Raw genomic sequence first — 25,383 nt, 5'->3', positions numbered from 1 at the left:
AATCGAATGATTCGGTCCCGAGCAGATGAAACGGGCCTCGAGACACAGCGAGTTTACTGACCAGTGTTTTGTAGTCAATCTGTTGTCTGATGAGCTTGTCCTCACTAAGGGAGTAGCGGGCTTCTCCTGTGATGGCGTCGATGGGTCCCTTCTCCATCTGCTGCTTGATGGCACAGTAAAGCATGAAAAGAGGCTCCCCGGCACACTCCTGGCGAGAGACGAGGCAGAAACAGACGAGTTATCTGGAGATCAAACACAGCGCGATTTTTCTCTTTTATGTCAGAAACAGTCCTAAAGAGGGAAAACCGCCCAATAATTCAAAAATCCCCCCAAAATTTAAAATGAAAATAAACAAAACCCCTAACAGAACTTAATAAACACAGTGATTCAATTTAAATCTGGTTCCTAAGAACGTTTGCTACTCTGAAGACACTGGGAATACTTAAATGTGTAAATTAATAACAGCGATGCAAAATGCTGTGTGTAGTAAGGCGCTCACATAAATGAGTAAATGAGGTAAGTGTGTGTTTTTGCAAGTGTCTGGAGAGCAATTAAAAACAACAAAAACTGGGTAGAATTTACGCTCAGTGGCCACTTCATTAGATACACATTCCCAGTAGTGGGTTGTTGGGGTTTTTTGGCCTACAGAACAGCCTCAATCCTTTGTGGCATACATTCAACATTCCTCAGAGATTTTGGCCCATGCTGACATGACAGCATCACACAGAATACATCCATGGTGGGAAATCTTCTATTCCACCAAATCCCAGACGTTTGGGTTGAGTGGACTGATCAGGTGGATCATTCTGGACCTGAGATGGTTGTGTGGCACCAACAACTACGTCAAACTCACTTTTCTTCCTCCTTCTGATGCTCTCTTTGAACTTCAGCAGTTTAGTCTACTGTGTGACTAGCTGATTAAATATTTGTGTTAATGAGCAGTTGAAAAGGTGTAGCTAATGAACACTTTTGGAATCGTGACTTATCCATTCATCTTTCAAGAAGAGGGTGACAAAATACATGAATAATTAAAGAGCTTGACGGTGAAAACTTAAAAAAAAAAAAAAAAACAGGATTCATTTGCTCAAACTGGAGATGGAATATTTCTGTAACTGTGTGCAGAGTAACATCCAAGTTAATGCATCACGGACCGTGCTGACCGGCGACTGACATGGCTGGAAAACTGCATGAAAAAGAATTCTTCACAGTCACGTTTCCCTCTCACTCCCCCCTTTATAGCCTATCTGTCCGTGTGCGTCCGATAAAACGGCACCAAGGATTTTACATTTGGTTTCCCCAGACGTTCAAATTCAGATGCAATTTTCTGTGCCGTGGTGAGCAGTCAGAGGCGATAAATTAGGTGCGGCAGCTGCTTTTCTCCCTCCTTTGTTGTCATACGGTTCTTCCCGTATTTTCTACCTCTGAATAAAGAATGCCTCAAAATGTTTACAGCGTGAAATCAAAAAAGCAACTTTTAGAGTTTCCTCAATTATGCAAAACACACATCATCATCATCATCATCAAAAAAAAATAACTTTAGTTAAATTAGTTACTAGTGATTGAATTTCTGGCTTTCTTTAACAAATCCTGGCAATTTCTAACACTGTCAATGATCTGTAAACGAACGAGATGAAATTTCAGACCTACCCGGAATGACGTCTCAAGATGTGAAGGACACAGTGGTGTTATGTAAACATCTTTCCTTTTTTTTGTTCCAGAGGGAGGCTGAAAGCAGCGTTACGTAAATCTTTTCAGCCTTCTCTCGGAGCCGAGCTTATGCGACCAGACATAGATGTTATAAATATGTTGCCCACTCTCCGCTCCATCAAAGACACTTGCCAATCAATAGTGTCATTAGTCATCACTTGGGCCCAAGGAAAAACACTTTCGAATGAAGTAGCGGCAGTTTAGAGGAGAGAGAAAGGACACATCACAGCCAATACTCATCCTGACGAGAGTTTAATGATCGACCGCGCAGTGCTCAGGGAGACACTTCAGACTGTGTGCGCGTGTGCGTCTGCTAGAGATGCATGAGGTCCAGCTGAGAGCAGGGGAAAGTACTAATTTATCCGTCTCACCTTCAAGCACACTTAACAACTCGCTTTTTCTTTCTAGCGCGTGCATTCCTCCCTTGCGTCCTTTTTTCCTTCTTTTCCACCATAATAAAAATCCTCAGTTCTTTATTCTTACACCATCTTCCTTCTTTACTTTTTCATCTATTTCCCTCATATATATTCACACATTACATTGCAAAGTCCAGTGTAAAAATTAAAAGGAATAGGAGGTTTGTCTTCAATACAGTGGCTAAAATGGCCATCGCCGTTCCACCTAATTGTGTTTTTTGTGGCCACATATGTAGTACACCAAAGGTGGAGGCGAAGAGAACCTGTAGGTGTTTTAATCAGCGTCTGCACCTTCAAACTCAAGAAATGAAGGATCGTACCTATGTTTTATCATCTGAGAGGCGTCCCTTTCACCAAAGAAGCGAAAGAGACAACGGGACCTGCATCTGGATAAAATGCCACACATCAAGCTTCTTAAACTGAAGTCAGAGCATTAATACATGGAAATACGAATAAACATCCTTAGTTATTCCCAGTACTGTCACAATTATTTACTGTCAGCAGATTAAACATGTGACCCTCCCTTCTCCAAACAGTTGCCAACTAGCCAGCTAAAACAACAACAGTTGCTTATGTTGATTGAGTGTCAAAGTCCACCAATGCTAGATCTATCCCACTAACAGCCACTAACAGCAGCAAAAACAGCAGCGCTTATCAACAGAAAAGTTCAGAATATCCTCAACAACTCGGATCAGCATCGCTGTCATCAGACAGAATTCGTATCAGAGTCCTATTACAAAGTTTTACAGCCTCCTCCAGAAACGAGGACACGTAATAACATCTGACATAAACAGTCGACTAACTGATTGTGTACTTGAACTGGGAGGTACTTGAAATTCAGTTGTCTGTGAACTACTGACACCTAGTGGTCATATTTACCACACTGTACCTTTAAAGTCAGAAGCCCGCATCATTCTCTCAGTGTTACAAAAAGGTTTCAACAAGTACGACAGACGACAATCGTGCAAACCAGCGTGGTTCTGCAGTACTTCAATCTAAAAAAATCCACCTCAGCATGAAGGCTGTGACAAAGCAAGCTAGAATATAACCACTCAGTGTGAGCAAAGGGCCATCATGTTCTGCTTGTGCTAGTGTCGCTAACGTTAGCCATGCTTTGCAAACTGATGTGACATGGAGTGTGTGGGATTTTATGCGTGGTTCCACGTTTTGGCGATATTTGGAAGACTTTTTATAGAAGGATGTGATTCATAGCATCAAACCGGTCTTAAATACACACATAATGGTTATTGCTTAACTTAGTTCATTAGCTTGTTCTAAAATTAAACTGTTTTCTGACTGATAAGATAGGTCAGATTTTTTGCGTCTAACTTGGGCAAATTAGGAAACTAAATTATCAGTCAGCAACATCTGTATTCTTTACTCCCAATTTTCTCAGCTTTTTTTTTTAAACTTTCTTTTACAATTTTCTCCTCATTTTATTCACTTGCACTTCAAAAAATTGCTCCTGCTTCCTGTCATCCTTATTTTTCATTGCTTTCCCCTTTCTCTGCCCTCTTTTCACATCTTTGCCCTGCCTTTCTCTTTAACTCCTTGCTCCTTTCTCTTCACCTCTCTATTTTCCTAACTCCTAATTGTCACCCGCAACCTCCATTCATCTCCCCTCTCTCCGCCACCTCCGATGCCCATCTCTGACCTCTCCCTCCCCTCTTCTCTCCGTCATTCCATTGCTGCACGCTTTAAGAAGCTCGTTAGCATCTGGGCCAATTAGGTGGGCAGCTGCTAACGAGACAGAGCGAGCATACATTACAGCATTACGCTTCGGCTTTCTGCCTCCGTTGCTCGGCCGCTGCATGCTTGTCTATGAAATTTGCCTTTACTCCGCACGCTGCCTTCATTAGGGCTGCCTAATTGTATCCTGACATTTACATTTTAGGGGTATGATGACGGCTCTGGCTGTACAGGGAGAGGAAGAGGCTCACATTCCTACATTGCACTGAATGCTGTGTATTTATTAGTTTCCAGATTTAGAGATTTTATAGAAATAAAAATAATATTAATAATGATGACAATGAAAGCAGTTTAGGTAATTACGGTTGTTTGTTTTGGTAGAATTTAAGGACTTATTCCTGTAATATTCCAGTTATTGATTAATCACAATGAGATTAATGCGCAATTTAACACAGTCTTCTACACAGTCCACCCTCTCTTTCCCAAAATTACTCAACTTTCTTTTCTGCTGTGACTCCAATAATTATCACATTGCACTCTTAATATGATTAGGATTATACTGGCATATGAGGACAGCTCCAAGTCTTTCCGTATGTAATTAAAGTGTGGAAAGGAGAAGGGGAAACCCAATGAGAAGGACGAGAGAAGCATTAAAGAAAAAAAGAAAATCGCCTCACTCGGCTGTGCAATAGCGAGAGTAGGGGATGACGGACGGGAGAAGATAAAGGGAAAGGGCGACGCGCGAGGACAACGCGACCGACGTCCCGCCCCCTGGTGAGGCGAACGACCTCAAGGCAGAAAGGAGACTGACAGCGGAGCAATGACAACAAGAAATGAGGCAGATGAAAGGGAAATCAGAGGAAGAGAAGATGTGAGCTAAAAGAACAACAGAAAAGATCAGTGGAGAGGATGTGTCAGCTACACGAGTAAAATTACGTGAGGGGAGAAGATCTGTGGGCTTACCTAAAGAAAAAAAAGTCATTAAAAACAGAGAAGAAAAGGGTGCTGCTTAGAGGCTTTGATGATTTACTCTTATGTGTTCTGCACTGCTGAGGGAAGAAAACATGAAGGCCAAACAAGAAAAGCTTTTAAATAAAAACACACTGAGGTAAATGGAATAAAGAATTAATACAAGTCGGGAGCGTTAAATTAAGACTATTAATGCGAGTGATCGTTCCTTACCTTTAGGAACTTATACAAGAGGAATGTGAACCAGTTGGTCAGCATCTTCTCAGCGACAGACTCGGTTCTGATGCAAACAGAGAAAAGAAGGCAGAAACATGATGCTTGAAAAGAGACGTTTAAAGGAAACAACAACAGACCAACAGAGCTCTGATATCTCTGATAAAAGAAAAGATTCTCAGCCCTCATAAACATGAAGCAATTCTTTTATTAAAGGTTTATTTATTCAAATAAGTAATCGTTAAAGAAAAATATACTCAGTGTAAATGAATGTCAATCAAGTTCATTTCACCAGAGTCCATTAAAGTTGACGTGTTACATTATTACATTGTGACAAAATCACATGGAAATTTTTCAAATCTGTACTGCAACTTAAGAAAACAGCAGCAAACAGAAACACGCTGCAAAAGCATGTGAAACACAACGGAAGTTAAATAAAACACAATGAAAAAAACATTTTATAAAACACGACAGAAGTGTTTTGGGGACACAAAAATGTGACGGAACAGCTGCAGAAGTGACAGAAAGCAAAAGGATCGCAGAGAGACACACTTCAAAGAGGAGGAGGATTCATCTCGTCGTGACGGCGATAAAAAGGTTGTTCGCATTATATAATATTGATACAGTATCGTAGATCCTATAAGCCTTTAAGATGCTTTCTGTTAGCTTTTCACTTCCGCAGCTGGTCCGTCACATTATTGTCTTCCGAAAAACTTCCATTTGTTTCTTTTGTGGCATTTTTTCTGTTTCCCTTGTGTTTTTGTGCTTTGGCAGCATTTTTGTATTTGCTGTACATTTGAACTCTCTGCAGAAAGAATGACATCATATGGTACTCATTACAAAAACAGTATTTAAGTCTGGTTGGAGTGAAGGAGCTGCTCTTGATTTCCAAAGAATTATCCGAAAAAACTGACATGGACATGAGGATTTTTGTGATAAGTCTTTCCTAAAACCGTTTTAACAAAATAAAAGTATATCCCTGTAGACAATAGAGTGCTTATCAAATTGATTAGAGCATCTGTCACGGAAACAAGAAAACACAAATATTTGAGAAATTTGCGAAAAACCCGTTTAAAATTGAAAACTACTCAATTCACATCTTTGTACCCAAATTTGAGCCGACACACTGAAACTTCTCTGAGAATCAAGCATAAAGTTTAACCACTGAAACTGATTTTCTGTTTAAGAATGCAAGTAAATATCTGTCATTTAGCATCTTAATCAAAAATGAATCATGCGTTTTTGTAAAACAGCCCATGAACATTCGTGGATCGCAGTAGTTCTATTTCAGAATGAAAAATATCACCATTTTGATAAAGAACTTGCACATACATCTGGTACACCCAGAGAACTGCCGCTCACTGAATATTTTCTTGCTTTTGGACTGTTCTCTGCAAACCCGAGAGATGCTTGTGTTGGAAAGTCCCAGCAAATCAGCAGTTTCTCAAACTCACAATCACCTTTCCTCCACATTCTGATGCTCACTTTGAACTTCTGCAGGTCGTCTCGCCCATGTCTACATGCCTAAGCGCTCTGAGCTGATCCATGTGATCAGATATTTGTGAGAATTACATGTCAGCATTAATAAAGTGGTGTGTGAGTGTATAAAGCTAGCTAACCATGACTGGTTAAAAACTACGATTTCCTGCAGGTTAAGACGTTAACCTGTGATATTCTGCTGATTTCCAGCTTTCAGAAGGTGGACTGTCAAAACTGAACACTTAATATTAGCATAACTGTCCGTTATGCTAATATTGCTTTTCTGGAAGATGATGATGATTTTAATGAGCAAAGTGAGCAGAAATATAGATCCGGTCCATTTGCAGTCAAAGTTTGATATAAACTAATACTTGAAATGAAAAAGTAAAATTAGACAAAAGAAAACAGAAACATTAAAGAGATATCCCTTTTTAAATAATATGTTTATGCTGGCTTTACTTCCTCACCTCCTTAGCAGCAGTTTGGGATGGTTTTTGCTCTCCAGGTTTCTGTCTATCAGGTCGGATAACAGCTGTTTCAGGACCCCGGTGGCATACTCCATCTCCCCCTGCAGGGCCGTCATGATCAGAGACGCCACATTGCCTCGATCCCGCATCGAAAATGACCTACAAATACATTCAATGTTTTAAAAAAGGATCCTTTACAAGTGATTGACCTTGTTTTTGTTTGGCCCCATCTGAATTGTTCCTGGAAATACGTACGCGCCGTTAACCTCATAGCAATTCATTTAAATATTAATGCACATTTTATCTTAATTAAACTCTGTTTAGTCATAAAACATTTGGCTAAGTGCCTTACAGTAACTGTAGAGCTCCTAAAATGTGTTACTGCTTTCATAAACATACCTTTGCTTTTCTTTTCTTTTTTTCTTGATGCATTCATGTTTGTAAAAGCACACGTTCCCACCATATTACTAAAAATGAAGAACACTTATGAAATATACGAGTAAATAATGACAAACCTCTGGGCCTCCAGGGTTCGTATGAACGTCAGCAGGAAGTGCTTCTTTGTCAGCAGCTGGCCGAACAGGGTGAGCGCCTTCTCAACATTGGCAGGGACCTGGAGATGTTGGGTGTTGTAGACAGGGTTAAAGGGCTGCTTCATGAGAGGTCACTTCAAATAATGAGGTCAGAGGTATGTGAAAGTAATAGCGGTGAGGCAAAGGCTCAGGCTTCAGGCTGCTCTGATTCCAAGACTTTTTAAAATTAGTAGGTCTGTATGATATCAGTGAATATTCCTTATATGGTCCCAGGAACATAGCGCTGGCTGTGAGCACAGAAGCTCCCCGAACCTACTATTTAAGTCTTGTGTTGATCACAAAGCAGCTGGCTTAAAAGGGAAGGGGTGCTGAAACAGCTTGTTTCAGACAGTGAATGTACTCAGGGGCTATTTTTGAATTGTGAAACACTGAAAGCTGCTCTAGTAGTCCAAAAAGGAAAACATACAATCACCAATAAGCATAATAGGACTCCTCAAGCTTTGGATTCCTTAAACAATATCACAAAAGATTGCGATACGCACAGTACAAGTAATGAATCTATGACTCACTCTGGGCAAAGAGAGATTCCGAACACGTCTGCAAGCAGACATATGATGAGCTCAGACTGGCTTGTTAAACAGCGAGGTAAGACTGATTGGCTACTCTCCTCTCCTGCTGTGCTGCCGTGCGGCGTGCTCCACTTCAGATGATTTCAGCGGACAATTTTGACACGATTGTCTTCTTGACATCGGGGTCTGGGGTGTGTGCGCGTGGCTCAAAGCATCCTCCAGTTGAATATGGATAAGACGAGAATTTGAATTTACGGTCCTGAGCTTTAGCCATCTCACACGTTATCTCTGTCTGCGATGTTAGCGGTTAAACTCTACTTGTTTGGTATAATCACACCTGCTAGTGGGGTGAATGTGTTATACTACTTAAACGCCCTTAACTGAATCTTTTAATAACCCGCTGTCACATGGGGAACTCTGGCTTTTTATCAGTTTAAGGAACTTTCTTAGAATGTCGAAAGTCTAATCAGACCGGCCTGAACCAGCCGAGCATGAGAGGGAGTCCTCTGTCAAACAGAGCGGGAGGGAAAAGATGGAGAGGAGTAGAAGGAAGGATGAAGCATTAGGGCATAGCAGCATTGCGTATGTGTGTGTGTGTGTGTCAGGGTTGGGTACAGAGGTGCACCCTGCTTGTTCCACTGGCTGGCACCTGTCACTACTTATCAACAACACGCGAAACCCCCTGAAGATGCCTTTCTGACGCTCACTCGCTCCATCTTCCTCATCGCTTTAATTCTCTCTCTCGCACTTATTTTTGACTGTTTCACATCATTGGTGTCTCTCTCTCTCTCTCTCTCTCTCTCTCTCTCTCTCTCTCTCTCTCTCTCACTCTCTCTCTTGTTTTAATTTCTCCCTCTCTCCTTGGTTTTGTGTGTCATCCTTGCACACACACACACACACACACATCACATCTACCACTCCCCCTCTCTCTCCTACTTTCTGTCGTCATCCTTTTGTACCACTGTAACATCTATTCTTTCTCTCCTCCGACATGCAATAATAAAGTGTCTGGGCCTCTCTGTAAAGTGCTAAATGAGATTCTCGGCCTCCAGGGTGGATGGTGAGTGCAATGTGTGCGCATGTGTGTGCGTGTTGGAAAAAAGAGGGAGTGTGAGCGAGATAGAATGAGATTAGACAGATGGAGTTGCATGTACATACTGCGCAGGCAGGGTCTTCACCAATTTTTCCAAGATAGATTTAAGGTTTGTAGATTCACAAATCTGCAAGACTGTGTGTGTATGCTTGGATGTGTGTGTGTAGGTGTGTCACGTGGCTGTCAAGCTTAGGGTGAGAGCAGTCACGCAGTGCAATAAAGCTAGGAGCATTGGTTTACCCAAGTCATTGGATTACAGCGGCAACCCCTGGGGACAATACAGACTGTTACGGAAGGAAGTCTAGACATAACAATAAAATACGTAAGCACCTTTTACCTCTGTGCCTGCCTGACACCCAAAGTTAAAGGTGTACTCACACTTTTGGGATTTTGGATTATGGAAAACGGAGTTTAAACATGTTCTGTTTGTGATGTAATCCTAAAACAATGTAGAGTAAATCTAACTGTGATGAGCATACGTACACATACAAATCACATTAGGACAGCTGCTTTCAGAGAGACTGTCGGCAGGGGAAAGTTAAGTTCTTAATTTTATACAAATATAAAATTTTCCATATTCTATTGAGATCCTGGAAGCTATTGTATCCTCACAGCAAAATGTGTCTATATAGGTCCACACCTCTGAGTGTTAAATACAACACTGTTGAGTGTTAAATTAACACTTTTGACAGTGTTATATGTTTAAAAGTAACCTAGTCAGTTTTGAAGATTAACAATGGCTAACACTGAGCAGTGCTAATTTTCTAACACTGGAAAATAACTCAAAATGTTAGAAATATTCCAGTGTTAGAAAACCAGCACTGCTCAGTGTTAGCCATTGTTAATCTTCAAAACTGACTAGGTTACTTTTAAACATATAACACTGTCAAAAGTGTTAATTTTGACCCAGATGAAGGCCCTAGCATGCGAATGGTCAGAAGAAAGCAAAAAAAGTATAATGGAGACAACCTGAGCCAATTCCACTACACCTGGTGCGCGGGGGGAAATGATCAATATGGTCTTTGTGACATTTTTGTTTGGTGGTGTGCCTTGTGATTTTTCTAATGTGAAATATGTGCCGTGGCTCCAAAAGGTTGAGAAACACTGCTATAGAGGTCCATGGGATCACAACCCTCTGCCTTAATGGTAAATGGTAAATGGCCTGTATTTATATAGCGCTTTACTAGTCCTTAAGGACCCCAAAGCGCTTTACACATTCAGTCATCCACCCATTCACACACTGGTGATGGCAAGCTACATTGTAGCCACAGCCGCACTGGGGCGCACTGACAGAGGTGAGGCTGCCAGACACTGGCGCCACCGGGCCCTCTGACCACCACCGGTAGGCAACGGGTGAAGTGTCTTGCCCAAGGACACAACAACCGAGACCGTCGGAGCTGGGGCTCGAACCGGCAACCTTCAGATTAAGAGATTACAATGTTGGTAAATGCTTTCCTGATGAGTTTATGGACTAACTTTTGGGACATGTTAAAATTAAAAAATATATAAAAATGGAGGATTATCCATGGTCTAATGACTTGTGACTGAAAAGTCATTAGTTAATCAGCAAGTCGATTCACAGTCAGACCTGCCTATCTTCAACGGCAGAAATGCTCATCTTGAAGCTTCCTAACGGAACTTCAGAAAACAGCAGATGATGTCACTGTCCATCTTTTATACTGTGGTCTACGGTGAAATGTTGGCGAGAAGCCTCAAGCTGAGCACTTTTGTCATCAAGGTGTATTGCGATGGGAGGAGTGGCTCTCATATAGAAAACAAAGGACTCTACACACTCCTATGGCAGGAACTTGTCAATCAATATGTTCACTATAATTTAGAAATGTGAGAAAGAAAATCACAAGAAAGAATGCAGGTTTTGGCATGGCCTCACTTCCAGATCTGGAGAGTCCATGAGTGAAAAATAGAAACACTGGAATATTAGCCCTTATAGTAGCAAAGTGGGTTTTCAGAAATTGCAATCTGTATAGCGGCTCGGTTCCAATAACTGATTCCATTTTGGATCTGGTTTGCTTCCTTCAAAATACCTGGATTTATTAAGCTCTGATGAAGATAAATCTCTCATCTAACCTCACTGCCAGAGATTATAACAGTTAGCGGCTGTTAATTCCATCATGGGCATAATGAAACACATTGCTGTGTCTTAATAAAATGCTCTGTTAAGCCTAAATTGAACCAAATTTCATATATTCAAATCATATATATACAGACACACACACACACACACACACATACATACATACATATATATATATATATATATATATATATATATTTAATCAACATCTATGTTAGGCTGCTCTTTCAATACAAATAACACTGGGACAAAAGAAAATGATTTTCAACCTAATTAAATTTCTGACTTGGAACTAATTTAGATTTGTTAAACTGTCTTGTTAAAGAAACACAAAGGGAAAGCAAAGAAGGAAACAAAAGAAAGAAAGTACATTTCCCACTACTACATTCCTGCTGTTCTAGATGCTCTAAGGACTCTGTTCGTTCAGATTTAACATTATCTGTAGTTTGTAAATACAGATTGATAGTCTGTGCTCATAGCCAAAATTGTTGCCTTTCAAAAATAACTCGGGGTGAATCACAGAAAGGAATAAAAAAAGAGATACCAATGGCAGCTATGACACCACCCAGGGGGATTTTATTTCTAACAATATGAATCAACGTTCTGGATTAGAGCGATTAAATTAAGCTGTAAAAGGTCAAACAAATTACTCTTCGACTCCAAAAAGTCAGCGCTCCAATCAAAGCCAATGGAGCAGCACCAGATTCTACATCTTAATGATACTGCTGATTGCAAACTTGGCTCTCTGGTTTTTAGTTTTGGAGGGGAGTAGTTTATGTTGACATACTATTAATTCTCCTTCCCTTGGTCTCAGCGGTAAGACGTCTTTATAAATCAGGTTCACTATTTAAATTTGGCTGTGCTGGCAAGGAGTTTGCATATACTGGTTCATTTAATAACTTTACAGTGATTTATAATGCCAACAACAATCCTAGGAACTGTGAATCTAATTTTCTTTTTGCTTTGTTCCCCTTTGCCTTTCCTGCATCTTTTTTAACATCTCTTACATAACATTCTTTTTCAGTCAATTCAAAGCAATACTTACTGTATAACTCTTTTTATCTACATCAAAAGAATAAGGTGAGTTTCTGTCCCTTGAGATCCGACTAATGATGATACTATGGCTCTTGAAAATTCATTCACATTCATTGAGACAAGCTGAATACATTAAGACGAAGTAGGTAAAATATAGGTTATGTCATTGCTTTAAGGTGTTCAGCATCTGGAGTTCTTGTCACATCTCAGGCTTTTTAAGAGTCCTTCCTTTGATGAAACGTGTCATGGGATAATGCTACATAAGTTTCCAGCAGTAAAGCTAGTGGGACAGTTTTAATACCGATAAACAGAACTTTCAGAATACTTCTATGGCAAACTTTTGTCAAACTAGGTGAACTACTTTAAGTAAAGCAGCAGCTGTATGTATCCATGTTTGGTGTTAGTTTGTTAGTAAAGCCTCTACTGTAGCTGATTATACATTGTTAGTTTGTTTCAGTCTCAAGTTTGGTCGGTGGTGTACTGACCCGTACCTCCATCTCCTTGAGCACAGGATGGTCCTCAATCCCAGGGAAAAGAACTCTCATTGCATAGGTCCGATAGTCTAGGAAGGGAATCCCAGCTCCATCCAGCTCCTGGGTTAGTTCATGGATGTCTGTCTGTAGCTCAGCGAAAGCTATCGATGGAGAAGAGATAATTGGTTATTATCTGTATGACCGAACAGTAGCACTGCCTTGATGTTTCATCATGTGTTAAGTTGCCCAGTTAGCAGAACAACAAATGATCTGTCTCTGTAGCTAGTCTTAATTGATCACTCATACTAACACTTTAGCTGGTGAAATTTACAATAAGATCACTTCATTTCATGGTAACTACCACAATGAGTGAAATAAACCCAAGCTTTTGTAAATATAATTTTGCAATGTAAAAGCAAACATTGTGGAAGTGAAAAGGTTGACTTTTTATCAATCAATAAGCTAGCTTCCTCGATTGAAGGACATAGCATAACCTTTTTACCTATGTTGCTACAGGTTTATTTAAATATCCAGTGGGAGAATGTAAATTAGATTTCACTGTAAGGAGACAAGGGCCCTTTCTCATTTCTCAAGTACGCGAGTCCTTACTCGCATTCTCGGCGAGTCCGGACTTGCTGAGAACGCGAGTATGGACTCGCAATTTGTACAATTGGAACACCAGCGTACTTGACGATGTCACAGGTCCGGAGTTTTTACTGCCGTCCCTTCTTAATTTAAGTGTGATTAATATGTTATGAAGCTTAACTTTAATCTCCGCCAAACCGATTTACCCTATTAATAAAAGTAGTGTACATGTATACCTTAATAAAAATAAGCAGGTGAGAAATTAGAACGCTTTTATTTTTACTTTAGTAGACACTCAAAAGTTACAACGGACAGCTGCTGGGGTTTGGAGGAGAACTGAACAAATATTTAAAATATAATCTGATCATTTTGAAGCAGCCTTCAGAATCTCCACGTATTAACATGCTGTTTTTGTTCCCGGTGAAAATGTTTCCTTCTGAATTGAATTACAACTCAGCCAAACCCATTTACTCAGGAACAAATAAAACACTGAAATAAACCAAAAATTAACATTTCGAAGTTATCTAAGAGACTTATATATCATGTTTAACCTGAGTAGTGAAAGACTGCGGGCATGTGTGTGTGTGTGTGTGTGTGTGTGTGTGTGTGTGTGTGTGTGTGTGTGTGTGTGTGTGTGTGTTCGAAACGATGTACCGGGAGTCCGCTACTCTCGCTGGCTCTAGTGATCCTCGACCTCCCTAGCTATGGAGCTGGTGGGTAACAGACGTTTGGAAATATATGATATCTTGATAAATCGAGCAGATATTTGAAGCTTACACAGCTACATTCTCGCTTGAAAATAACTTAAAAGTTTATTTTGTGACAGAGAAAGAGTAATATTTAAAAGGTTTTAGCCGCGCTCCTCTGCCATTGCCGCGTTTGGGTTTTGAACGAAATGCATTCTGGGATATTTAGCTGTACCAAGTACACACAAGTACGTATATTGAGACAGGCCCAAGGATTTCAGACAGCACAAATACATGTTTTGAATGAACAGTGTAAAATTCATAGTCGGAATTTATGCTGCTAACGGAAATTCAGTTTCTTAGCCATTAGCTTAAAATGTACTTTTCAGTGGCTAATTGGTTCTGGCTTGAAACAGCTTAGGAGCTAGAGCTGTTCAACAGTAATGCCACCAAGACTAGCCATTAGTAAGACTATTGTAAAAGTGAACAATCATAAAATTGATGTTTGTGAGTTATATTCATGAAAACTGTTGTAAAAGTGTATATTTTAACCTATAGCAGGATCTTCTACTAAACTTAACCTGTAGTTTGGTAGCAAGTGAAATATTGGCCCTAGCCAATGGATGAAAGTCCTTTTATCTTTTAATCAAGAACACTAATATCAGGTGATTTTCACCCACGTGTAAGGATAGTGTTACAAAACTCCCATTAGTGTTCTAGGGTAAAAAATCTGACTAACTATACACTTGTAACAGTCTAACTGATAGAGTCATAACAGTGATCAAAAAACACTGAGTGTAAGGATAGTCACACAGATGATTCTGTACTATAGATATCTATATATGGGTCAGATGAGGTGCCTGTCAGAGGCAAAGAAGGGAAAGCATTTCAGAAAGCACAACCACTGCAGAGATTTCAGGTAAAACGTCTCAACCTTAGAAAAAGAGCTAGACATCTGGATTGAGAATTAAAGGTCAGCAATGATTAAAAAAAAAACGATGCTTGCAAAGGAAGTAAATGAGGACCAAAGTGCAGAATCACAAGAATATACAGACACTAAGTCATGATAAGACACAGACACAATCAGCAATTTAGTTATATTCAATAAAGGGCACGTTATTATGTGTGGGTGAGAAAGCATAAAATAACGGCATGATTCTATGTGTAACTAAGTGCATTCAGGTATACATAGATCTGAAGATAACACTAAACTATATATTTAACTTGCAGACAGGGCTAAAAACCTAGTTAACCAAATCCATTTCTTGGAGTCGTGGTCCTGACAATGTCAGCCTTTACTTATCCAGAAAAAAGGCCCAAAAACAATGAATCTCAAATGGAAATCCTGCTTGGGGAGAGAGAAAAGCAGAAACAGGAGACAGAAAACAAAGTTCCTGGAAAGGAAAGTCAATTAATTGCATGAGTGGATAATTATTAAGAGAGCAACGGATGAGTTTTCATGCATAATTTCCCCCAGCTGTTATTGGACTGTTTGGTCCACAAGAGAAATAGAGAAGAGAGGAAGCAGAGAAGATGAAGGAAAGAAAGGGAAAGACGAAGAAAGATCAGGCAGTAAAGAACTGAGAATGGAAAGCAGACATTGGATTGAGGGTATAAGTAATTGGGAATAAGGGTAAAAGACAAAAAAAGGCAGCACGGGAGACACAGCATGAAAGATAAAGGCAAAGGAGAGAATGACAAGAAGACAGGGAAGGAAAATGGCTTGAAAAATAGTCAAGGAGACACAAATTAGATGTAGGTTTTCTTTCAAGTCCTCACTTCATTTTCCACTCCACTTCTTCTCTCTTCTATCTATTAATCAGGCTCTTATTTACCGGCCAAAGGGTAAATCTGTTTAAAAGCATCTTAGCAGGCAGCCCTAGCAAAAATACGCTTTCAAAAAATATCCTCCTGATCAGCTGATATAAAACAAGACATAACAAAACCTCGAGCGCAGTTCAAAGCAGGGCCATAACCTTTCCTCGGCTGCAGCCATGGCCATGAACGGCTCTTGAACTATGACGGACCCATCAGCCTGTACTGTGCAGTGTGTTTATTTCTTGTGAAATGCTCATCCTTTACACGCTAAAATGTGTGTTATACGACAAGCACAAGTAGCACAAGAGACAAAATGTCAGTGTTGCTAATAGAAATATCCCGACTCTGATTGTTGGATTGGAATTTTTTTGTAAATCAGTATCGAGGATAATTTAGAAACTTTTTTTGTTGGTTTTCACTGATGAAAATTAAAGTGCAGCATTTGTTCAGAGAGGCCACAAAGTCAAGCTCAGCTGTAATCCCACCAGATCATCAAACCTAAATGGCAACCTGCCATCAGCTGATGACTTCCAGAAATCAAATCAGCAAATCTCATCTAGAGCGCTTTTTAAGATTCTTGAGCAATGACCACAGATGCAGCCCATCTGCAACATCCACCCCAGCGCCCCACTTCATCCTCTCTGACCTAATGTCATATACACTCACTGTCCACTTGATTAGGTACACTTGCTGAACTGCTCATTAAAGCAAAGATATAATCAGCTAATCACATGGCAGCAACTTGCATTTGGGAGTGCATTCACGGTCAAGACAGCTTGTTGACCCATGGATCCATGATGATCTGGTATCATTGGTTCAGGATGGTATTAGTGGTGTAAAGGTGCTGGGGATGGTTTCTGCTGCTGCTGACCATGTCCATCTCCTTATGAGCACAGTGTACCCATTGTTTGATGATTGCTTCCAAGAGGATAACACATTTTTTTTCAAAGCCCAAATTATCTCAAGATGATTTCTTGAACATGGTAATAAGTTCAGTGTACCCAAATGGTTTGCACACTCCAGCAGACCTCAATTTAACAGAGCATCTTTGGGATTATGTGGAAATTTGCATTATGGATGTGTAGCCAATAAATCGGCTACATAAATGCATGATGCTTTCATGTCAGTATGGACCAAAATCTCTGCAGAATGATCTAGCATCTTGCTGAATAAAGAATTGAAGCTATTCTGAGAAAAGGAAAAAGGGGTATCTGACCTGGCCAGTGAGTACATCTTGTTTTTGATGCCTCCTGTCCTCTGTGCTGAGTCTACCTGCTGCTCTCTCTGGTTTATGTTTTCCACATATGCACATTTGGAAGGTTGAGAAGGTCCGTAAACAGAGCCATGCTGCCAAATCTAAATTAATGCAGGCAGAAATATTAATCTCCTTTTGACTTTAGTGGTCCCGACTGAACTAACTTAACCACAGGTAAAATTCTGACAACCTAAAATATAGCTTTTTGATTTGTGCTGTTTTATTATAATTATTATTATTATTAAATGTGTTGTGAGATTTTGTGACTGCAGGGTATGGTGTTCAAATAATCTGATATTTTATATCTATATAAAAAATGTAGCTCAGTTCCAATTTTCTGCTCTGTTGCATCTAAAAGTGTATTTTTTTCTGCAAGAAGACAATGTTTACTGCAGCTGACAATAAATGAGGGCTTTATGCCAAAGAGAGTATTCAGGATGTTTCACTTGATATAATGTGATGAGAAAAATGGAGAGAATATTTTTGTTTACCAACATCACACTAATATTTCAATATATTATGATCTCTATCTACAACACGAAAGGCAGCTGTAGTGTCGTCCAAATAGAGCTATCCATTGGAGCCAAAACACGCCTACTCCATTATGCAAAACTTAAAAAAGAAGGACTGATGGTAATGGAGCACTTCGCTGTCCGACTAGTAGCTTACTTGTGGTTCCTAGGGTATTTAAAAGAAGAATGGGAGGCAGAGCCTTCAGCTTTCAGGCCCCTCTTCTGTGGAACCAGCTTCCAGTTTGGATTTCAGAAACAAACACTCTGTAATTATAATTACAGTAATTATTGTAATCCGTTATTATCAGGTTGTCCTAAAAACTCCCTTCAGAAATGCTCAAAATGCTGTTGCAAGATTACTGACAGGGACTAGACAGACACAGCATATTTCTCCCATCTTAGCTTCTTTTCATATGGTCCCTGTTAGAATAAATTTAACCCCCTCCTCATATAAGATGTCTTAAATAATCAGGCCCCATTTTATCTTATAGTAACACTCATAGCAGTCGTATCACTCAAGCAGAGCACTTTGCTCTCAGACTTACTTGTGGTTTCTAGCGTATTTAAAAGTAGAATGGGAGGTTCAGCCTTCAGCTTTCAGGCCCCTCTTCTGTGGACCAACTCCCAGTTTGACTTCAAGAGACAAACACCCTCTCTACTTTTAACATTAGGCTTAAAACGTTCCTTTTTGATAAAGCTTTCAGTTAGGACTGTCTGTCTATGTCTTTCCTGGGAAAATGCTCATGTGTTTCTGATAAGTAAACACACACACACAGAAACACACACAAAAGATCCCAGTCAACACAAAGTCTGGGAAGTGAAGTGTAAAAATGCCACAGCATTGAGTGTGCTCAAAGGAGCATGTAAACAATGCCTTACCATGAATTGGTTTGAAAGTTCATTTGCATTTTCTTGCCTATATACTTTATACGGGACTCTTTAACAGGTCTTTTAACCCATAGAAGTGATGCTTCCCGGTCAGCAGTTGGGTTTGTAATGTGTGTATGCATGATGGCTAATACAGTACACTATAGCTGTGTACAGTGTGATATCCACCTCTTACAGATGACTGATCCAAAACGTCCTGTCCCCCCCTAAAGACTGTTAGAACCCTGCCTCACACATACACACTTCCTTTTGCAATCACAGGGATAGCCGACCGCCCACTTCATCTGCTCCTCCGCCCATGTGCGCTGTCTTGCCTCTATAGGCCAGCTGGGAGTGCAGCAGGCGGGGCGGGGTGCTTTCAGGGTGGGTGGGAACGAGGCCATGCTTCACTTCCTAGGAAAACCAAGCGCTGTTGACTTCCCGTTGACTTCAACGCTCGCCTGTCGGCCTACTGTTGTAAATAGCGGAACTTTCTCCAGTCGTGTTTCGTGAAAAACACAAATGACAACATCTTAAACTGAGGCGACGCGACAAGGAAGAAACACATACCTGGAAATGTCACCGCAGTCAGGATTGCGCGTGCAACGATCGGCCTGAGAATGTTGCACTTTGAAAAACAACACTCGTGTAGTTTTGTTTGACAGCTGCTCCCTGGCAGGTGTTGCGACTTTGTGTCATGACCGCAGTGTAATCGTATCATTACTCTGTAGCGTGGCTGCGTGTGCCCGTGTTATTATATTGAGTGTAAACACCTGGATTGTCCACACATCAGTCATCCACACTCTGCTGCTGACTCTCGCTCTTTTAACCCAGTTTCTTTGCGTCGGTTTCTCACTCACAATATTTTCTCACTCCTCTGCAAATAATCCTCTTGTTAGCTTGACCTCAGATAGGCCTCTCACACTATCTACTTTCCAGCCGTGTGTGTGCTCTCCGTCTTTCTGACAGTCTTGCTGTTGAGTTGTGTTTTCACTCGGAGGTACGGACAGATGACTGACACGTTAGACTGTGCTCTCCACCACCATCATTATCAAAACAGGTGTCCATTCCTCCAGTGCCCAGATGCCAATCCATGCCGAGAAGCACTGGAGCTGTGCTGTGAGGCTTGTGGTGGAACAACGTCTTGCTGAGATGCTTTACAGTGGTTTCCCTATAATTGACAGGCATCTGTGTGCTGTTTACAGTTTCACCTTTGAGTATCAGTAGAGCCGAACACCTCGTGCTATCCATACAGCACGATTTGCTTCTGCTTAATTGTTCTGTAAAATACTGAACATTGCATCATCATTTTCAGTTGCCCTTCTGTGCTTCCTATTGGCATATTTCATCTCTCCCAGAACACCGTCATACCACCAAATATAAATGACTACAGATAAAATAACAATCTTGCTTTGACCCTGGCAGAAATATCCTTTAACACTGCTCAGCATGCACATTTCCTATTATTAAACTTCAAAGCCATTTTCAGGAAGCGTTGTTGTATACTCACTCAGCTCAGCAGACTCCCACACTGTGATCGATGTCATTGCCAGTTGCTGACCTTTGAAACAAGTTTACTCAGGCAGTGAGCAGGTGCAAAAAGATTAAGAAAGTCTAAAGTGCTTTGAGTGGCAAATGTGTAATTTATCTAGTCTGTGACGACCATCTACTTTAACCAGATGAACGGGTTATTATATACTTGGAAGAAATATGGAGACAAAAAATCTAAATCATTCCTCTCTCGCCTCCCATTGATTTAGTTTCTTTTTGTGACAGTGTTTAGGGGTTTACATAATTTAATTCAAGCTTCATCAAAAAGAAACGTTTTAAGCCTAATCTTAAAAGTAGAGAGGGTGTCTCTCTCCTTCAAATTCAGGCTCAAAGCTGAAGCTCTGCCTCCCATTCTACTTTTAAATATTGTAGGACCCATAAGTAAGCCAGTGATCTGAGAGCAAAGTGCTCTATTGGGGCGATATGGTAATACGAGGTCAATAAGATAAGATGGGGCCTGATTATTCAAGACCTTGTATATGAGGAGCAGGATTGTAAATTCAGTTCTGGATTTAACAGGGAGCCAATGAAGAGAAGCCAACATGGGAGAAATATGCTCTCTCTTTCTAGTCCCCATCTGTACTCTCGCTGCAGCATTTTGATTCAACTGAAGGCTTTTCAGGGAGTATTTAAGATAGCCTGATAATAATGAATTACAACATTCCAGCCTAGAAGTGATAAATAAAGAATTTTCAATAATTCTTATCATTTATAGCTTTACTCTGAGACAGGATGTTTCTAGTCAGTGGCGGTCCTAGCCTGTTTTATGAATGAAATGCGCTCTATTTGGAAGCAGCCGACCCCCCTCCCCTTTCGACAGGTTGCGTGTGAGACTTTAAATCATCAAACTGTAAATTATAAATTTAAATTGTTATTGATCTCTTTACCCCTGGTCCTAAAGTGTACATTTATTTTCTTACTCTTCTTATATTTATTGTTTGTTTACTTGTCTACTTGTCGGGGCAGCATGAGTACGAGCAATTTATTTATTTTTTGCCGATGTCCGTGATGCCGCCCCGGGCAACCGCCCGTGTCGCCTGTATCAAAAACCGCTACTGTTTCTAGTTTTAGAGATATTGTGCAAATGTGATAATTTTCTGCAGTAATAATTCTCTGCAAATACAAATAATCAAACTGCAGCTTCACCTCCAGCGAGTCTCACAGCTTGAAGATTAACTTCAATAATATCTTTTTAGACTGCCCACGATAGTCCTTGTTCTACGCTTCAGTCAAAGGGAGTTTGGAGTTCTCCATCTGCTCCAGGATATGGGAAGAATACTGCTTCAGCTCAGTATTCAGCTCTAGATCCAGAGCAACAAAGGGACTAGCATAGCTAGCTGCAACCAAGGTGCTGAAATTAGAGTATGTGACACCGTGGAATGAACTCTTCTCTGGGTAAGTAGGTGAATAAAATCCTCCACAACAGCAATCTGACCAGCAATCCAACCAGTAGGGGAGACACAAGAGAGTCTAAGTTAAGAGCTAAGAAAGCAGGGAGCATTGATTGACCATAGATGTCATCTTCCTCACATATTGATAATAACAAGTAAGTAGCTAAAATAAACCAATAAATATACTTGTGACAGCTGCTAATACCACTGGACAGTTCACCCAAATGCAGTTTGGGAAACACTGTACATGCTAATACACAAGCAGGAAATTAGCTTTAAATAGTAGTACTAGTAACATATAAAACATTAACCAGTATACTTTGCCTGTTTTATGATCACTGTATAGTTTCCAGGCAACCAACGGAGAAACCAGCGAGCCATGGTAGTCACGCAAGAAAATTAAACCCCCATTAAACATCTCATCTGTGTACTACAGCTTCGAGCTACTGAACAAACAAGGTAGGAAATGTTCGTTTGTGAAGTTTAGAGAGCATGTAGGCAGGTTTCATTAGATACACTTTAGATAAATGCAAGCTGTATATAACTAAAATATCATACTACTCATTTATCATTCTGAAAATGATGAAACACATTGAGTTACCGTAATAAAATTTGATTTCTATTCAAATTGGAGTTTAAAAACCTTTTTAACTGTAGTGGATTATTTTATATTTTATCCTATTTCTGCTGAAAGATCCCCATCTTTTTTCTTTTTTTTTTGGTCTTGTTACTTTCCAATAGTGCAAGGGTAAAAGCTGGATCCACACTGCTTCTACAGCCTACCTTCTTTACACTCCAGGGCCACTCTGGACTCCAGGTTGTCCATTTGAAGCTGTAGACGTTTCAGGGTGCGGTCAGCGTCCCTCGACTTCCTCTTATAGGCTATCAGCACGGCAATGATGACCAGCAGCAGCAAGCCGCCACCCCCTCCGATGCCGATGATGGCGGGAAGCGTTAGCAGGCTGTCAGAGTAGATGTGAAGCGTCCCGGGAGAGTACTCAAACCCACCCGCACGGATCTGAACACACACAAGTGATAAGTGGTCAGAGAAAGAAACAGAAATCATCACCATGCCCCCAACTCCCTCCCACACATTGATGCTTGTTCACAAGAGAGCTGCTCGGTAAAACCTGTGTTCTTCTGGCGGCCACCAAATAGCTGCACTGTTGGAGGCGAGTGTTTAGCGCATTGCTCAAAGGTAGAGCCAAGGCAGTTGTTAAGAGCTGAGAAATTCCTACTTACTTGCTTTCCCCTACACAGTCTGGGGATTTGCACGTAGCACCTCAGCGCAGAGAGCGAGAAAGAGAGAAAACAACCGGCGGTCATTTCTGCAGCAGCAGATGGCTTGAGAATAGACGAGGTGGTCTGAAGAGATCAAAAGTTGCTGGTCTGATGAAAGAGAAGCTGCTTGACCCAATTTCTTCAACAACGATCATTAAAGTTTGATCCGTTCTGTACTCGGACTAAACAGTCAGATCTCTGACAGGCTTTTACTGTGGAGGCTTACATCACCATCGCTGCTCTGAACATTTCGTGTAGGAAAGGTTTTCGATTCTTGCCTTTAGGGGAGAAGATTCAGAGGGCTTTGATAATGAAGATCTCACAAGTTAGCTCGCTCCTTTGCTTTAATGCGGCGTTATCCGCAGACTCGATGTTTGGGTTAGATATTTTGTTGTTTATGTCCTCGTTTATCACCATCAACTTTAATAAGCTGATAGGGGTTAGAGCACATATACACCGAGACTTTTAAAGCAGCGCGGTAGAGGTCGATGCAGACAGTGTCAAAGTCACACACATCCACTCATAAAACAACTGTAACACACTTCCAGGGCCCACACACTTATATACTGCATGCGTACGCGCACACACAGTATAAGTAATCAAACAAAGTAATCACCAGCATTTAAATCCCTCCCCAAGGAACCATGGTAATTATGGGAAGTCAAACATTTCTTTTTCTTTTATGACTAACTACATTTACATAAGCACAGTGTGTCTCATTGGAAAAAAAAAAATACATATACACACACAGGACTGGAATCCATCAAATCAAGCAATCCACCAGGGGGGTTGATAACTGATTCAAATGAGGTGCGATTATGCACTTTGAAGTTCTTGTAAGTGCACTTTCATGTTAACATTATCAAAGTGTGATTAAAAAAAATAAAATAGAGAAGCTGTTGTATCAATAGCAGCATAGTCAATACCCACAAATTAAATGTGCAGTAGTAAAGACAATTAGACTGGCTTTGTGTAAGATTATGCGGCCCAATTAGTTGTGTGGACACGATCGGTTTGCAAAGGAGACTGAGCTAAATTAACTTAAGCAGGAGTCGGGATTAGTTACCTGGGAGAGAGAGGAGTTTAAACATATTTAAAAATGCTGAATTAATTTTTTTGATAATAACAATGTGCTCCACAGTGTGACAGGAGTTAGTCAAAGTAATGAATACACAGACAATTAATAGTGCATATGTGCATTTATTCCCCTTTTGGTTCAATGGAGCATTTATTGTCTTGTTTCCAATTCTCTTTAACATTTTGATTCCTGCAGCTCTCATAACTGCTTTCCTGCACGATGGGGATTCATTTTTCTGTGGCCAAGTTCTAATGTACCTGCCCAGCACCAAACAGCAGACAGCTAAATTGGCAACCAGCTGGTGGACACAGCAAACTCGCACTATGGAGAGTGTGAATGTAATTTTTATTGCGCAATAGCAATGTTTTCACATGTCGCTACTAGCCATTAGCGGTCAATTACCATGGCTGTGAGATTAAAATAAATAAATAAATAAACTTTAGCATTTAATGGTTGGAAATTATCACCTGTAAAGACAGGTATGACTATACAGCACCTAAGGCTAACAATAAGGCCCTATTTTCTTAGCAGCTGTATGCAAGTCGATTAGGTAGCAATGGGGCGATTTTGCTTTTTGTGTATTTTAAGTCAGCAGTTTAAAGTTGTGTTCCACATAATCAAAAGTGATAACGCTAGAGCTTAAAACACTGCATTTATGGGTCAGTAGCACTAGAGTAAACAAACCTCCTTGTGGCTAGTCAGTGAACATCTGCAAGTAGTCGCAGCGACCAAGTGTTGATCCCGAAACTGAGCATGCAACACTCTCAACTGCAATCTGACCGCAATCACTCTTAGACCAATTGGTGAAGGTATGCAAATATTTGTCGTCTCAATAAACACAGATTGCCAACATGTGAGGTTCTGGCTGGAATCTGAACATAAGCAGTTAATGAGAATTTCTCTTTAATGTCTATTTCTGTGTATGTAGACAGCAAAAGGTGTGCAATTTTCATCGATTTATCACAGTTAATTGCTATATTATTAACTTGAGCCCAGCCAAGGGGGAGTAATCATACTTACTAAAACTGAGCAAAACTAATAGTTTACTTGGGTACTTGGACAAAATGAAGTCAACATAATGTTATGGGTAAAGGCTGTAATTCTACAGTTATTTGAAATTGGAAGTTGGAATTTTTGTGTTGCCGCTCAATATTTTCAACTGGAACGCCCCCTCACATTAGGATTTGAACTCTCAATGTTGGACTCAACCCCGACTAAGGAAGTGGACATTGCCAAACATCAGCACTCTGAGAAGATGCAGCAGCAGATCTCAGAGAATGACTCGGCCTCTGTGTGGAAAGGTTTTAGGAATATTACAAACTACAAGCCTAAAACCCCCCACTCCACTGATGACTTGCTCTTGGCCAACACCCTCAACGACTTCTACTGTCGTTTTGACGAGCCATCAGGCAGCCTTCACACCTCCAACGACCCCAACAATAGAGGCACTTTGGACACTCATTCCCCCACCTCTCCCCCCTCCATAGAGCCATCACCACCTTCAAACTGTTCACCTGCAACACCCGCCCCCTCACCCCACACAAAAGAGGATTTCACACCACCTCCTCCGACCACAACTCTTCATATTCATGAAGCAGATGTGAGGAAGCAGTTTAAGAGT

At 40.6% G+C, this 25,383-nt stretch overlaps 1 protein-coding gene across 2 annotated transcripts in view; it reads right to left on the bottom strand.

The window, feature by feature from the left end:
• LOC146645063 (plexin-A1-like) overlaps nucleotides 1-25,383 on the bottom strand; it is a 316,025-nt gene that overhangs the window by 20,472 nt on the left and 270,170 nt on the right. The window contains exons 20-25 of one of the 2 annotated variants that reach the window (XM_085393236.1): nucleotides 22,187-22,421; nucleotides 12,751-12,899; nucleotides 7,456-7,553; nucleotides 6,941-7,099; nucleotides 4,995-5,061; nucleotides 62-208 (exon numbers count right to left, since the gene is read on the bottom strand). In XM_085393236.1, the coding sequence (XP_085249362.1) occupies nucleotides 62-208; nucleotides 4,995-5,061; nucleotides 6,941-7,099; nucleotides 7,456-7,553; nucleotides 12,751-12,899; nucleotides 22,187-22,421 (855 nt within the window). The remainder of the gene's footprint in view (nucleotides 1-61; nucleotides 209-4,994; nucleotides 5,062-6,940; nucleotides 7,100-7,455; nucleotides 7,554-12,750; nucleotides 12,900-22,186; nucleotides 22,422-25,383) is intronic. The other variant, XM_085393237.1, reaches the window with a different exon arrangement.

This window comes from Rhamphochromis longiceps, linkage group LG20 (genome assembly GCF_057381845.1).
Source record: "Rhamphochromis longiceps isolate RC_006_pf linkage group LG20, R_longiceps_female_GT1.1, whole genome shotgun sequence".
In the NCBI taxonomy this organism is placed as follows: Eukaryota; Metazoa; Chordata; class Actinopteri; order Cichliformes; family Cichlidae; genus Rhamphochromis; species Rhamphochromis longiceps.
The sequence above is the reverse complement of the archived record's forward strand: the minus strand, read 5'-3'. Positions and strand labels throughout refer to the sequence as shown.